Source organism: Chionomys nivalis, chromosome 1 (assembly GCF_950005125.1).
Source record: "Chionomys nivalis chromosome 1, mChiNiv1.1, whole genome shotgun sequence".
Lineage (NCBI taxonomy): Eukaryota > Metazoa > Chordata > Mammalia > Rodentia > Cricetidae > Chionomys > Chionomys nivalis.
The window spans coordinates 137,693,547-137,706,994 of NC_080086.1; the positions used below are offsets into that span (position 1 = coordinate 137,693,547).

Sequence of the window (13,448 nt, forward strand, 5' to 3'; positions counted from 1 at the left end):
GGTGCACGCCTCTAATCCCAGCACCAGGGAGGCAGAGGCAGGTGGATCTCTGTGAGTTCAAGGCCAGCCTGGTCTACAAGAGCTAGTTCCAGGACAGGCTCCAAAGCTACAGAGAAACCCTGTCTCGAAAAACAAAACAAAAAACAAACAAAAACTGAACATGGTAGTGCACACTTGTAATCCCAGCACTCAGTAGGGTGGGTGACGGGGAGCTGAGGACAGGAGTTCAAAACTAGCCTGAACTAGGTGAGAGCAATCTCCAAAAACAAAACAAAATAGGAACCAAAGAATCAAACCTTAGAGGGTAGGGTGGTTAGGAGTGAGGCTGGAGATACAGGTCATTGGCAGCATTCGCCTAGTACCTGCAAGGAAGGCTCCAGGTTTAATCCTCAGCCCCAAAAGTGGGTGGGAGGGGTATGGACCAATGGGAAGGGGTAGGCGCTTCAGCCCCCAAGCTAGGTTTACAACTGTGTTGTAGGTTCCCTTCCCTTTATTCCCCCGTGTACTGGCTCCCCCTTCTGGGTGTATCTGAGGCTACTGCATGGGGTTTTGCGGGGGTGGGGGTGGGGCTCATGGCAGGGCAGGTAGAGAAGCGCCTATGCTGTGTGATTGAAAGACTGGGTGGCCAGGCAGAGAACCCCCTGGGCTAGGCTGGGTCCCAGAGCTAGCAATCCTGGATTCCTGGTCTGTGGAGCTGGCAGCAACAGGAAGTGAGTCCTTGGGTGAGGAGGCCACGTGGTGCCCAGGCAGGAAGTAAGCCTCTATGGGGTGATCTCATGCAGCTCCGCGGAACAGCTAGTGGCTAAGAGAGCAACCATGAGAGATTGGCTTTGCCCAAGTGTGACCTGTGCCTATGTCCCTGTAGAGCATGTTGGCCTTGTGGGACTTGGCACCTCTGGTTCCTAGAAAGTGTCTACCAAAGCAGTGAGGCATGTCCTTCTGTCATGTGTGACTCAGCCTTGCAGAGTGACAGACCAACACGAGGAAGGTCAGGGTGCAGTCGGACACATGGCACGGTGGCTAAAGCAAGTGGGTGATCACGTTTGCTCCTTCCTCTTTTCCTCATGTAGCTGCCCAGGAGCCGCGGCCTGGCAAGGCTGGAGGAGGCCTTCTTCCCACCATGCACTTCTCTTCTGTGCTGCAGCCTACCAAAACCCCCAGCTGCTGAGGCACGCACTAATGCAGCTCCTCGCCACTTTCTCTTTCCCCGATGAAGAGTCCACGGCATAGACTGGTAGACTGGGAAAGCAACAAGGCCAGCTGCTGGGCTCCTCAGGAGGTGGCACAATCGGGGGACGCTGGGTTTGCTGTTCTTTCCCAAGGCCTTGTTTGGTCCCTGTTTGCCACCTCTCAGGGCTCCTCATCAGATAGCCGTGGGCTCACAGTTCCCATCCTAGTCCTGAAATGGAGGCTGTGAGGTAAAGGGCTGGCAGTCTGTGCCTCTCAGGCTATGTGCTGGTGCTGTAGTCATTTTCCTCTACACGTAGCCCAGCCAGTCCTCCTGGGACTGCCCTGTAGATCTGCGTGGCTATAGAGAACTGGAAGTAATAGAGCTCACTCAGTAGGAAGCAGAACAGCTCCAGCACCGACGGCTGGCGAGAGTCATGGAGCATTCGACAAGCAGGAGGCAGAGCTATATGCACGAGCGTAGAGAGATGCCACTGTACTTATCAGGGAAGAAGTGAGCTGTAGAACATGGGTAGCATGATAAAACATGATCTTGGATTGTGTTGTGTGTGTGAATATGTGGATAAATGTGTAACTTACATGTGATTGCGAAAAGCCTAAAAAGGAAGTCCAGCCTTTGGCACGTGCCTGTAATCCCAGCACTTGGCATGCAAAAGAAGGAGAATCAGGAGTTCAAGGCCAGCCTCAGATACATAGCTTGTACATAGCCTAGGCTACATGAAACCTTATTTCACTTTATAAAAATTATCTTATGTATATGAGTGCTTTGCAAGCCTATATGTATGATCACCATGTACATGGTTGTTGCTTGTGGAGGCCAGAAGAGAGACTGGAGCCCCTAGGACTGGAGTAGCAGTAAACCACTATGTGGTTGCTAGGAACAGAACCCAGGTCCTCCGCAAGAGCCATTAGCCACTGAGCCATTTCTCCAGCCTGAGAATGAAACAGTCTGAAAAGGCCGAGCAGGGTCCCTTATGCTAATCCTACCACTTGGGTAGTGAAGGTGCGTGGATCTCTGAGTTCTAGGTCATCCAGAGCTACATGTTGAGACCCCGTTTGGAGGATGGGAACAGGGACTGAAAAGGATATTTGTCAAGCTGCTAATGATGATTAATGAGGAATAACTTGGGGTGTTAATATAAGAGTTTTAATGTTTTGTTTGTTTTTGTTTTTTGAGACCAAGTTTCTCTGTGTAGCTCTGGCTATCCTGGAACTTGATTTGTAGACCAGGCTAGCCTCAAACTCATAGAGATCCACCTGCCTCTGCCTGCCAAGTGCTGAGATTAAAGGTGTGCACTCCCACCACCTGACCAGAGGTTTGTTTTTTTTTTTGGGTTTTTTTTTTTTTTTTTTTTGGTTTTTCGAGACAGGGTTTCTCTGTGGTTTTGGAGCCTGTCCTGGAACTAGCTCTTGTAGACTAGGCTGGTCTCGAACTCACAGAGATCCGCCTGCCTCTGCCTCCCAAGTGCTGGGATTAAAGGCGTGCGCCACCACCGCCTGGCCTGACCAGAGTTTTAACCTTAAAAAACTATTTCTTTAAAATTTTTTGGTGTCTTGTATTATGTGTGTGTGAGAGAGAGAGAGAGAGAGAGAGAGAGAGAGAGAGAGAGAGAGAGGAAAGGAGGGAGGGAGAAACTGACTGACTTGTGGAGGTCAGAGGACAACTTGCAGGAGCTGGTTCCCTCCTTCCATCTTGTGGGTCTTGGTCATCAAAGTCAGGGCACCGGGCTTGGCAGCTGAGCCATCTTGCCAGCTCTGTTTTACTCTAACATTTTGGTTTGTGCAATTGAAATTTTTTAAGGGCCTGGGATTTTTGGCTTAGTGGGTACAGCACTTGTCAAGAAGTACAAGGCCCTGGGTTCAGTTTCTAACGCTACATAAACTGGGTGTTTGGTCCACGCCCTCCCTGTTCCTCAGGTGGAGGATCTGGAGGTCAAGGTGATCCTTATCCACATAGCAAGTTTGTGGCCAGCCTGGGATAATTGTGACCCTGTCACACAGAAAAATGTGTAATGTATGTCTGATTTTTATTACCAGTTATATATTTATTTTGGTTTGGTTTGTTGAGAGACTCTCACTGTGTTGTCCTGGCTGGCCTAGCACTGCCTCTGCTTCTGCACCACCACACCTGGCCCATTACTTTTATAATAGAAAAAAATCCAGGCAAGGTGATAAATGCCTGTCAAGCACACCACATAGGAGGCAAAGATGGGAAGAGGATCAAGAGTTCAGGGTCATCCTTACCTATTTAATAAATAAGTTCAAGGCCAGCCTGGACCCTGTGAAGTAAAGAACAACAAAGTAAAATATCCTGTAGCTCGAATGAAATTGAATAATAAAAACCTCCCGGAGTCAGATATTAGGGGGTAAAAGCTGAAAGACAGAGAAGCAGAGCAGCAGCCACTAAAGTTCTTACCTCTACAAAATCCTCAGACCTAATAAGGCTGAGCTGTCTCCTCCTGCCTTATATTCCTCTCTCAGCCCAGCCATATCACTTCCCGTCTCCACCTCCCTAGTGCCGGGATTAAAGGCGTGAGATCCTAGGCCAAACGTGTGAGCTCTGTTTGTCTTTTAGATTGTTTTAGACAGATTAAATCTCAAGTAGCCCAATGTGGCCCTGAACTTCTGATCCTCCTGTTTTCACCTCCCAAGTGCTGGGATTAAAGTGTGTGCCACCACTACCTGACCTCTATGGTTAAGTAGTGACTAGCTCTGCCCTTTGATCTTTAGGCAAGCTTTATTTGTTAAAACACAAAATATCACCACAGTATCTGTTGATTAAGTGTAATTACCTTCCCTGATAGGAGGGAGGGGGCCTTCTTTTTTTTTTTTTTTTTTTTTTTTTTTTGATTTGGGTTTTTGAGACAGCCAGGTTGGCTTCAAACTCACTACATAGCTAAGGGTGACCTTGAACTCCTGATCCTTCTGTCTCTACCTTCCAGATATTAGGGTTCCTGGCATGTGCCACCATGCTTGGCTCATATCTCGCCTGGGGCTTGCTGAGCCAGTTCTGCCCCTGGTCTGCACTTCCTGCCCCTGAGTATTTTCTAACGGCAGGGTTGCGAAGCACATCTTAGTGCCTTCTAAGGTAGCAGAGTGTCTACCTAAGCCAGGGACCCTGAGCCACACACCTCAGTCTGCCAAGATGGGCACTGGTGGCACACACCTTTAATCCTAGCACTTGGGAGACAGAGGCAGGTGGATCTCTGAATTTGAGGCCAGCCTGGTTTATAAGAGCTAGTTCCAGGACAGACTCCAAAGCTACAGAGAAACCCTGTCTCAAAAAAACAAAACAACAAAAAAGATGTCTGACCATTTGCCACAAGATGAGCAAAAGCAGAGCACACTTGAACATGCGCACGCATGTGCGCACACACGAAAGAGAGAGCGCAAACTCCCTGGCACACCTTGTCTTTGAAAGCAGACAACACTGAGTAAATGACTAAATTCTCCAGGAGCATCAGGTTCCTTCTTTGCTTCCCAGGGAAGCTGAGAGATACTGAAAGAAAGTAGACACACACACCCACATGCACACACACACACACCCATAAGAGGACATGTGAGGACAGCCTGAATGAATCCTGATTTGATTTCTACCCGTTAGAGCCTTAGCATACTCTGACCTCAGGCCCCAGGGGATAAAGCAGTCTGTTGTCTCTCCAGACCGGCATGGCGGGCTCTATACCCAGGGCAGTTGCTGCTCAAGCTGGAGACTGCTTGGGGCCTTGGTGAGCCTGGGTCACAGTACCTATGGGGGCCTGATTTGGGGGCAGAGAGCTGTGAGACTAGCTCAGATCCAGAGAATGCTTCTTAGTGAGGACGTCTTTGACACCCCCGCCCCCCACCCCCATGAGAACATAGGAGGAAGCCTATGAGAGCTGTAGTCAGGCCAGCCTCGGTGCCTGGGATTGATCTGCTGGCATTGGAATTTCCTGAGGAAGGGTCCAGTTTCATTGATGGAGCACGAGGAAAATTTTTGTTTTGTTTTTTGTTCTTAGAATGTTTTGATTTATTATGTTCATCTGTGTAGGGGCACACAGAGTGTCTGTGGGAGGCAAAGGACAGCTTTCCAGAGTGGGTTCTCTCTACAAAGGGAACTGAACTCAGGTAACCAGGCTGGCATAGCAAGCACCTTTACCTATGGAGCCATCTTGCCAGCTTTTAGTTTTTTTTTTTTTTTTTTTTTTTTTTTTGGTTTTTCGAGACAGGGTTTCTCTGTGGTTTTGGAGCCTGTCCTGGAACTAGCTCTTGTAGACCAGGCTGGTCTCGAACTCACAGAGATCCGCCTGCCTCTGCCTCCCAAGTGCTGGGATTAAAGGCGTGCGCCACCACCGCCCGGCGCCAGCTTTTAGTTTTAAGGTGGAATCCCATGTAGCCCTGGCTGCTCTCAAACTCAGTCTGTAGTTGAGGATGACCTTAAACTCCTGATCCCCCTGCCGTTACCTGCTGAGTTCTGGATTACAAGTGTGCATCACCATGTCTGATTTACACAGTACTGGGCTCTGAACCCAGGACTTCATGCACGCTACACAAGAACTCTGTCAAATGGGCTACAGCCCCAGCTGCAGGATCATTGCTTTAGAAGTGGGAAGCCAGAGGAGTCTTGGTGATTTGGGGTGCAGTGGGGTATCCCTGGGGTGGTAGGACCTGACATCCACAGTCCCCTTAAGCCTCTAATGTTGACAGCAAACCTGTGTCTGCATCTGCTTGTGTGAAGACACACATAAACCCATAGTATACATGACTTTCATTAGAAACTCAGAGGGTCTGCGACTTGGGTCTAATCCTGACATTCTTCTGTTTTCATCCTTTCTAGGTGGAGAGCAGTGACACACCCAAGGACCCTGCAGTGACCAGCAAGTCTCAGCCCATGGCCCAGGACTCTGGCTCCTCAGATCTGTTACCCAATGGAGACTTGGAAAAGCGGAGTGAGCCCCAGCCTGAGGAGGGGAGCCCAGCTGCAGGGCAGAAGGGTGGGGCCCCAGCTGAAGGAGAGGGAACTGAGACCCCACCAGAATCCTCCCGAGCCGTGGAGAATGGCTGCTGCACAACCAAGGAGGGTCGTGGAGCCTCTGCAGAAGAGGGTGAGTCCCAGCCTGAGGGAAACCTCTTCTGGGTCCTCTGAGCTCCTAAGAATCACAGACTTGGGTCTCTGGCAGGTTTCAGGAGGCTAGACAAAGGTGGGAGCTGACCATCCCTTTGCCAAGGCCATGGTCTAGAAGCTACTGGATGAAAACAGCCTGTATACATGTTTACTTGGCCCACATAGTGTGCTAAATAGTTAAAAACATTAGTTGCCAGTATTTTGAAAAAATCAAGAAATTCCACATGAAAATCTGGAGTTTTGGCTCTTTGTGGGGAAGAAAAAAACTGGCTTTGGCAACAGGCAACAGGAGGTTTGCATAATGCCAAGGGATGCTAAACTGGGGTAATAAGTGCCCCCCTTCTTTCTTTCTTTTTTTTTTTAAATATTTATTTATTCATTATGTATACAGTATTCTATCTGTGTGTATGCCTGCAGGCCAGAAGAGGGCACCATACCTCATTACAGATGGTTGTGAGCCACCATGTGGTTGCTGGGAATTGAACTCAGGACCTTTGGAAGAGCAGGCAATGCTCTTAACCTCTGAGCCATCTCTCCAGCCTGCCCCCCCTTCTTTCTATGCTGGTTGTGTGCCTCAGTTTCCCTCCACTGCCAGCTGGACTGCTTACTTTTATACATGACCTGCCTGGGCTCACGAGGACACATGCCATGCTCACCTGTCCCGGTGCAGAGATTCTGCTGGCACACTGTAGTTTGGCTGGCTCCATAGTAAACTTCCACCATGTAGATTGTGACGGTGGACACTAAGGGGAGGGCTGAAGGAGTCCGGCTGCGCCTGCCCTACTCAGACCTCTCCATCTGGGGACTTTGTGGCCTAGCTCCGAATTTTGGAAAGTTGCCAACTTTTCACTTTTAGGTTAAGCCAGAGATTTCAGGGCCAAGCAAGCTGTAAACAAGTGAGTAATGAGGACAGCTAGCATTTGTACCGGGCTTCACAGTTTACACAGCACCTCCTCCTCCATTATCAAGTCTGATCCTCCCGGGCCCTGCCAGGTTGTTTTGCATATGTGCATTTTAATTTCAGAAAGTCTTCCTTTCCAAGTGTGTATGATGGAATGAGTAAATTGATTAATTGGCATAACTTATTTTTGCATGAATCCAAACCTAATATTTATGCAGAAGAGGGAATATTTCCAGAAAAGAGGTTTCCAGACTTATTTTGAAATATCTTTCATTCATTATTCAGCAAATATTTCTGATGTTCCACCATGTGCAGAGTGTGCTCTGAGGCGCTCTGCATTTGTTCTTCTGTTTACTCTTCCCAGTGATTCTGTTCAGGAGGTGTTCTTAGTGCCGCCCCCACCCCCACCCCCAGTCCCAGATGAAAGTACAGTTTAGGAAGTGACTTGTTCATGCCTCCAAACCTGCCTCTGGCCGCAGAAGTCTTTTTTTTTTTTAGGTCTATGTAGCCCTGGCTGGCCTCAAACTCAAATGTTGCCTTCCTCTGCTTCCTGAGTACTGGGGTTAAAGGTATGAGCCACCACTGCCTGGCCCTAATCTTGAACTTTTTGATCCTTCTTCCTGAGTTCCGTGATCACACAACCATGTACCCCATGCCTATTCTATTATTTGTGTGTATGGGTGTGGTACTTGAGCATGCCATGACATACATATCAGGGTCAGAGGGCAACTTGATTCTGTTCTCTCCTAGCATGTAAACCCTTGGGATGGAGATCAAACTCACTGTTAGATTTGGCCACAGGCACCTTTATCTGCTGAGCCATATTGGCTGCCCATACCTGTCTTTATGTCGTTCTGGGGATTGGGCCCAGAGCATTGGACTTTATGTATGCTGGGCAAGCAGTGTACCAACTGATCTAACCCTCCAACCCAGGATCGGTAAACGTTTTCTCCTGCTCTTCTGCTCTGTTCTGCTGCGCTGCCCTGTGTGGCTCTCAGCTCTCCAGGCCTCAGAGGAGTGTTGGGAGAGCTTGAGGAGAGATACCTCCTTGCAGTTCACAGTGGCAGGCATGCAGGAGAGCTCAGCGCCCTTCCTAGCCAGCCGCCGTGCTCCTGTGACTCACCTCCGGAGTGCTGGGATCACACAAGGCAGGTGCCCAGAGCCAGGGCCAGGGCAGTCCCTCCCACCAGGCAGGATGAAGCCAGAGCTCCAAGGCTGCTCTTTGACCTTGAGGGTTTGTTTAAGGGTTTTCCTGTCTGCATTCCAGTTCTTAGGCACTCAGTCAGCCAGCGAGTGTTCATTAAACATGTTTGGTGTGTGCCAGGTCCTGTGCCAGCCTGTGGAAGCCATCCTGAACAGAAACCTGGCTCTTTTCCTCAAGGACTTCACAGTTGGTTAAAGACTCTGCCCTTTCAGATGTGCCATTAGGGCTAGACATGTAGCTTGGGTTTAACCCTCAACGCTGCAGTAACTGGCATAGCGTCCAAATCTCAGGATTTGGGAAAAGGACTGAAAGTCAGGAGTTCAAGGTTATCTTCTGCCCAACAACTTTTAGTTCAGCTTCCTCTCTCAAAAGCAATATGATAACAAAATCACATGTGTGGTTGTGCGCAGACAGTGCTCCTCGAGTTAGAACAGTACCGAACAGTACCGTGAGGAGCTAGGACATCAGGACCTGAGCTATTCTCTTTTAATTGGCTGTGCTGGAGCCCATCACGGGAGGGCTGGGGAGAGAAGACAGTGAGAACAGACTGGTTCCAAGGTGGAGAGAGCAGGGCATAGAGGCTGAACAGAAGCCACCAGACTGGATGGGAGAGAGCCAGGGGGAAGGATGTGGCAGGGAGTGGGTGGCAAGTGACCAAGCCAGGTTTTGCTAGCTGTCTTCTTACAGCTGGACCTGACAGGCTGCTTGGAAAAGGTGACTTTCCATGTAGACTCCCCAGCAGTTTGAAAGGTCTGGGAAGTGGGCTGAGAAGTTAGGGGGCTGCTGCAGGCGTGGGGAGGAAGCAGTCAGCTCTGATAAGCAAAATGAATCCATAGAGATAGAAGGAGATGACCGCAGAGATGGAGGGAGATAGCAAATGCCTCCGTCTAAGAGGTAAAGAAACGTCAAAGCGTTGATAGGCTGGATTGGGAAGTTAAGGCAAGTCCAAGCATGGTAGGCACAGACATCCAAGGTCTCAACTTCCATTTGACTTGGGAGCACTCACTCCTGACTCTAGAATTCCAAGAGAGGTGTGCAGTGGCCTCCTAGAGACTCTGGTCTCTGCCCCAGCAGTCAGCTGATAGTGTGTGCCCGCTGAAGATCTCAGATGAGGAACAAAGAGACTCAGACATAGTTCCCCTCCTTCCAAGACTCTTCAGAGAGTTGTAGGCGGATTTTTCTTTGGGCCACCAACTCACAAAAAAAATGACATGGAGACTTATTAATTATGAAAGCTCAGCCTTTAGCTTAGGCTTGTTTCTAACTGGCTCTTATAACTTAAGCAAAGCCATTTCTATTCGTCTGTGTGCTGGCTCGTGGCTTTTACCTCTCCTCTGCACGTCTTGCTCCCTCTGTGCCTGGCTGGCGACTTTGCCTTTCTTCTTCCCAGAGCTCTCTCTGTTCAGAAGTCCCTGCTATACCTCCTGCCTATTGACCATTTAGCTTTTTACTAAACCAGTCACAGTGACTATCTTTACACAATGTAATCAAACATCTGGCAACAGAGATTTCCATCTATCCTTCCTGGAAAGCCATGGTGCCTGCCTATACTGCACAGTGTGCTCTGCCCTCAACTGCTGGGTGGTCCACAGGCTAGCTGTGTCTATAGTACCTGGGAAGCCAGGATACAGACTCTGTAGCTCCACCTTAGACATCCTCACGCTGTCTGATGTCAACCTGTGCCATGTGAGGAAGACTTTATCGTCTCTGCTTTTCTTGTGGGGAAGAAAGTAGGGAAGCCAGGTGTATAAGCATGTGCTTGTAGTCTCAGAACTTGGTATATAGAAGCAAAAGGATCAGAAGTTCAAGTTCATCCTCAGCTACTGAGCATTGGAGGCCAGACTGGGATACAGGAAGCCTGTCACAGAGGAGTGGGTGAGGGTCAGCATAAGGCCGCTCTGCTGAGACTGAGCATGGAGAGAAATATGGGCTAGTAACCATGCTTATATTAAATCTGGCATCTGCCTTTTCACCGGGATACTGGCTCATTGTAAAGAGAATTTGGTGGTCCTTGCTGGGTAGTACTTGAAGCTCCTCACCTCCCCTGTCCCCAGGACCTGGGGTTTCTTGGGGCCATGTTCCTCTCCTCCAGGGCCACTCTGGAAGGCACGCAGCCACCTGGCTCTGGGAATCTGGGTCTGTGCCAGGAGCAGACAGAGGGAGCCCTCAGAGAGAGGGACCGCCCAGCATTCTAAGACAGCCAATCTGCCGGCCAGGCTGGAGAGAGGAAGAGAGTGCGCGCCTGTGCCTGCGTGTGACTGAGAGGACGCTCTCTCACGTGGGCATGCGCAGTCTGTCGGGGAGAAAATTCCAGAAAGAAGCCATTTAGCAACTGTTTCAGGAAGTCTCCATTCGGAAGACCTTGGGGGCTGGAGCCCTGGCAAAGGAAACAAGGAATACCGGTGGTAGCTCACCTGGGAGTCAGGAGCCCTGAAATCAGATTATAGATCTGCTCACCAGGCCTCAGTTGCCTCGTGTGAAACATTCAGAAAACTCAAATACATCTTTTCAGCTCAGATTTTCTTGTATTCTAATAAACAAATCACTCCTGGTAAACGAAACCAAAAGCCACTGGGTGTGGTGGTGGTGGGTATTCAGAAAACTCTTGGGGTCAGTAGATAGTCCGACAGCGTGGGTCAGCTTGGGGGCCTCACTCACCACCCTCAGCCGCTTGTTGCATGGCTGCTGCAGCTGTTGCAGCCTCAGCAGGAGTGTGGAATGCGATCCAGAGCAGGCGCCCCCTCCTGGCAGCTTGGGTCCTGGGCCGAGCAGCGAGGTCTGAGGGAGGGGCTGGCCCCAGAGGTGGGAGGCCCAGGGCAGGCCTGAGGGCGAGCACCGTGGAAAGTAGGCGGTGGGAGAGAGACGGTGGAGGAAGAGACGGAGTCGTGACGGGTGAGACGTGACTTAAAAGGACAACCACGTACCCTGTGCTGGGAGGGTGCACGCCCCCACCCACACGTGGGTGACGGCCACCACGCTCCTCCCACGCAGCGCCTCCACGAGGCCCAGCGCCACACCTACCTCCCACGGGGTCCACACCCATGGGGTGTCCCGCAGGGGCTCTGCCCTCCCTGGCTCCCTCCCACCACCGTAGATGGAAGCCAGGCAAACGTGGCTGCCGGGGTGTTCAGGGCAGGTGCAGAGAGGAACCCCAGGTCATGTCTGGTAACAAGAGGGAAACGTCCAGGCTAAAAATTAAGAGCCGTAAATGCTGCTGCGGGTGGTTTCCGCTCCTGTGCTAGGCGATGCAGCAGGGGCTGTTTTTTCCGTTTGGGGCTCTTTGTCTCCGTACCCCCTCCCCTTACACACCACGCTACATGAGCCAACCTTAGTGACCTTCCTGCTCTGGGCCTAAGCCCTGTATTTTCTCAGCCTCAGGGGAAAAAAAAACATTCAGGCACCTAAGTGAAAAGCAGCAGAATTCTCCCCATTTGCTGGGAAAAACCGTACAGCTGGCTGCAGAGGGGCTGGCTGGGAGAGGAGCGGGGCGGGCAGGCAGAAGCGGAAAGAAAGATGTAGCAGCCCTCATGTCGGGCCCAGAGTCCTTCCTAAAGATGGCGCTGTGGGGACTGCTGCTCCCAGCCCAGATGTCCCTCCTTGGAACTGGAATCAGTGCCCAGGCCAGAACTTTGAGAAAAGCCAGAAGAACAGAGAAATGTGTGCTACAGGGAAGGAGTTCCTTGGGGCGGGGACATGCTGACATGACACATATTAAGCACCTACTGTATGCCAAACCCTGCTCCACACCAGTGCTCACTCTAACCTTTAGAACACTGGCGAGGAAACAGCAGAGATTAGGGGGTCAAACTGAGGCAGTTCAAATCCAGACTGCTCTTGATGATCTGAGAGTGGGCCAGGAGCAGAGGACAGTTTACATGTTAATACTGTTTGGAACTGTTTACAGTTTATCTTACGAAAGATAGGGCTGCGCCACCGGGGTCCAGTCCAGCTGGCCCATTGGCCACATCTGGGCACCTTTTCCTACCTCACACAAAGAAGTGAACAGCCTGGCTTCTTCAGCTCAAGCCCTTCTCTGCCTCTTCACCCTCCTGCTCCTCACTTTGAAGGGGGCTGGAGGCCAGCAGCGGATGGTGGCTGCTTCGAAACCTGTTCTGTGTGCTTGAGAGTAGGGTTCATGCGCCAGAAACCATGCCCCCGGCTTTTCTCTTACTCCTATGTTCTTGGGTCTGGGACCTGGATCAGACATTGTTCTGTGTCCTTGGAGCCAGCGTGGCTGACACAGGAATGGAGAGATGCTCCTCCAAGCCACCCCTGTGACAGTCCCCTTGTCCTTCCCTTTCCACAGGCAAAGAACAGAAGCAGACCAACATCGAATCCATGAAAACGGAGGCAAGTGTTTTCCTCACCCCCAGGGGCTCTGGATCCTGTTTCTAGAAGAAAGCCACCTCTCTGACGGACTGTGGCGAGTGTGTGTGAGGGGGGCCCGAGGGTGGGTTCCTGCCCCTTCTTTGGTGTCCTTTTGTGAGAAGGAGAGGAAGTGGGGGTGGAGGTTGGAAGTCCCCTAGCCAGGCAGCCAGCTCATCCCCCTCCGGAGATCAAGCACTTCCCCCACTATCTTGTTCTTGTGTCCCTACCAACTTCGAGTCCCTCCTCAGTACTCTGGGGCCAACAACTCCTCTGGCCAGGAGCCAGGACTTCTGTATTCTGTTTGGGGTGAGTGGCCCGTCTCAGTGTCCCCTGCACGAGAGGCAAGCCCTCGGGTGCCCGTGCCCACCTGATGATGCCTGTTTATCTTCTGTCCTAGGGCTCCCGGGGCCGGCTGCGGGGTGGTCTGGGCTGGGAGTCCAGCCTCCGCCAGCGACCCATGCCAAGACTCACCTTCCAGGCAGGGGACCCCTACTACATCAGCAAACGGAAACGGGACGAGTGGCTGGCACGGTGGAAAAGGGAGGTGAGATGCCTTCTATCCTCGGTGCCAGGTGTCAGAGCCACAAACCGGGATTCAGTCCTAGCTGCCCTCTGGAACTGTTGCCAGGCTATGGCTGAGACTTTCTGCTAGGGTTAACTCCGAGAATTCCCAGGCTCCTACT

General features: G+C 51.0%; 1 protein-coding gene across 4 annotated transcripts in view; it reads left to right on the forward strand.

The window, feature by feature from the left end:
• The window catches only part of Dnmt3a (DNA methyltransferase 3 alpha), a 111,970-nt gene that overhangs the window by 56,023 nt on the left and 42,499 nt on the right, over positions 1-13,448 (forward strand). For all 4 annotated transcript variants that reach the window (XM_057792271.1, XM_057792248.1, XM_057792256.1 and 1 more), the window contains exons 4-6: positions 6,005-6,272; positions 12,704-12,747; positions 13,163-13,309. In XM_057792271.1, the coding sequence (XP_057648254.1) occupies positions 6,005-6,272; positions 12,704-12,747; positions 13,163-13,309 (459 nt within the window). The remainder of the gene's footprint in view (positions 1-6,004; positions 6,273-12,703; positions 12,748-13,162; positions 13,310-13,448) is intronic.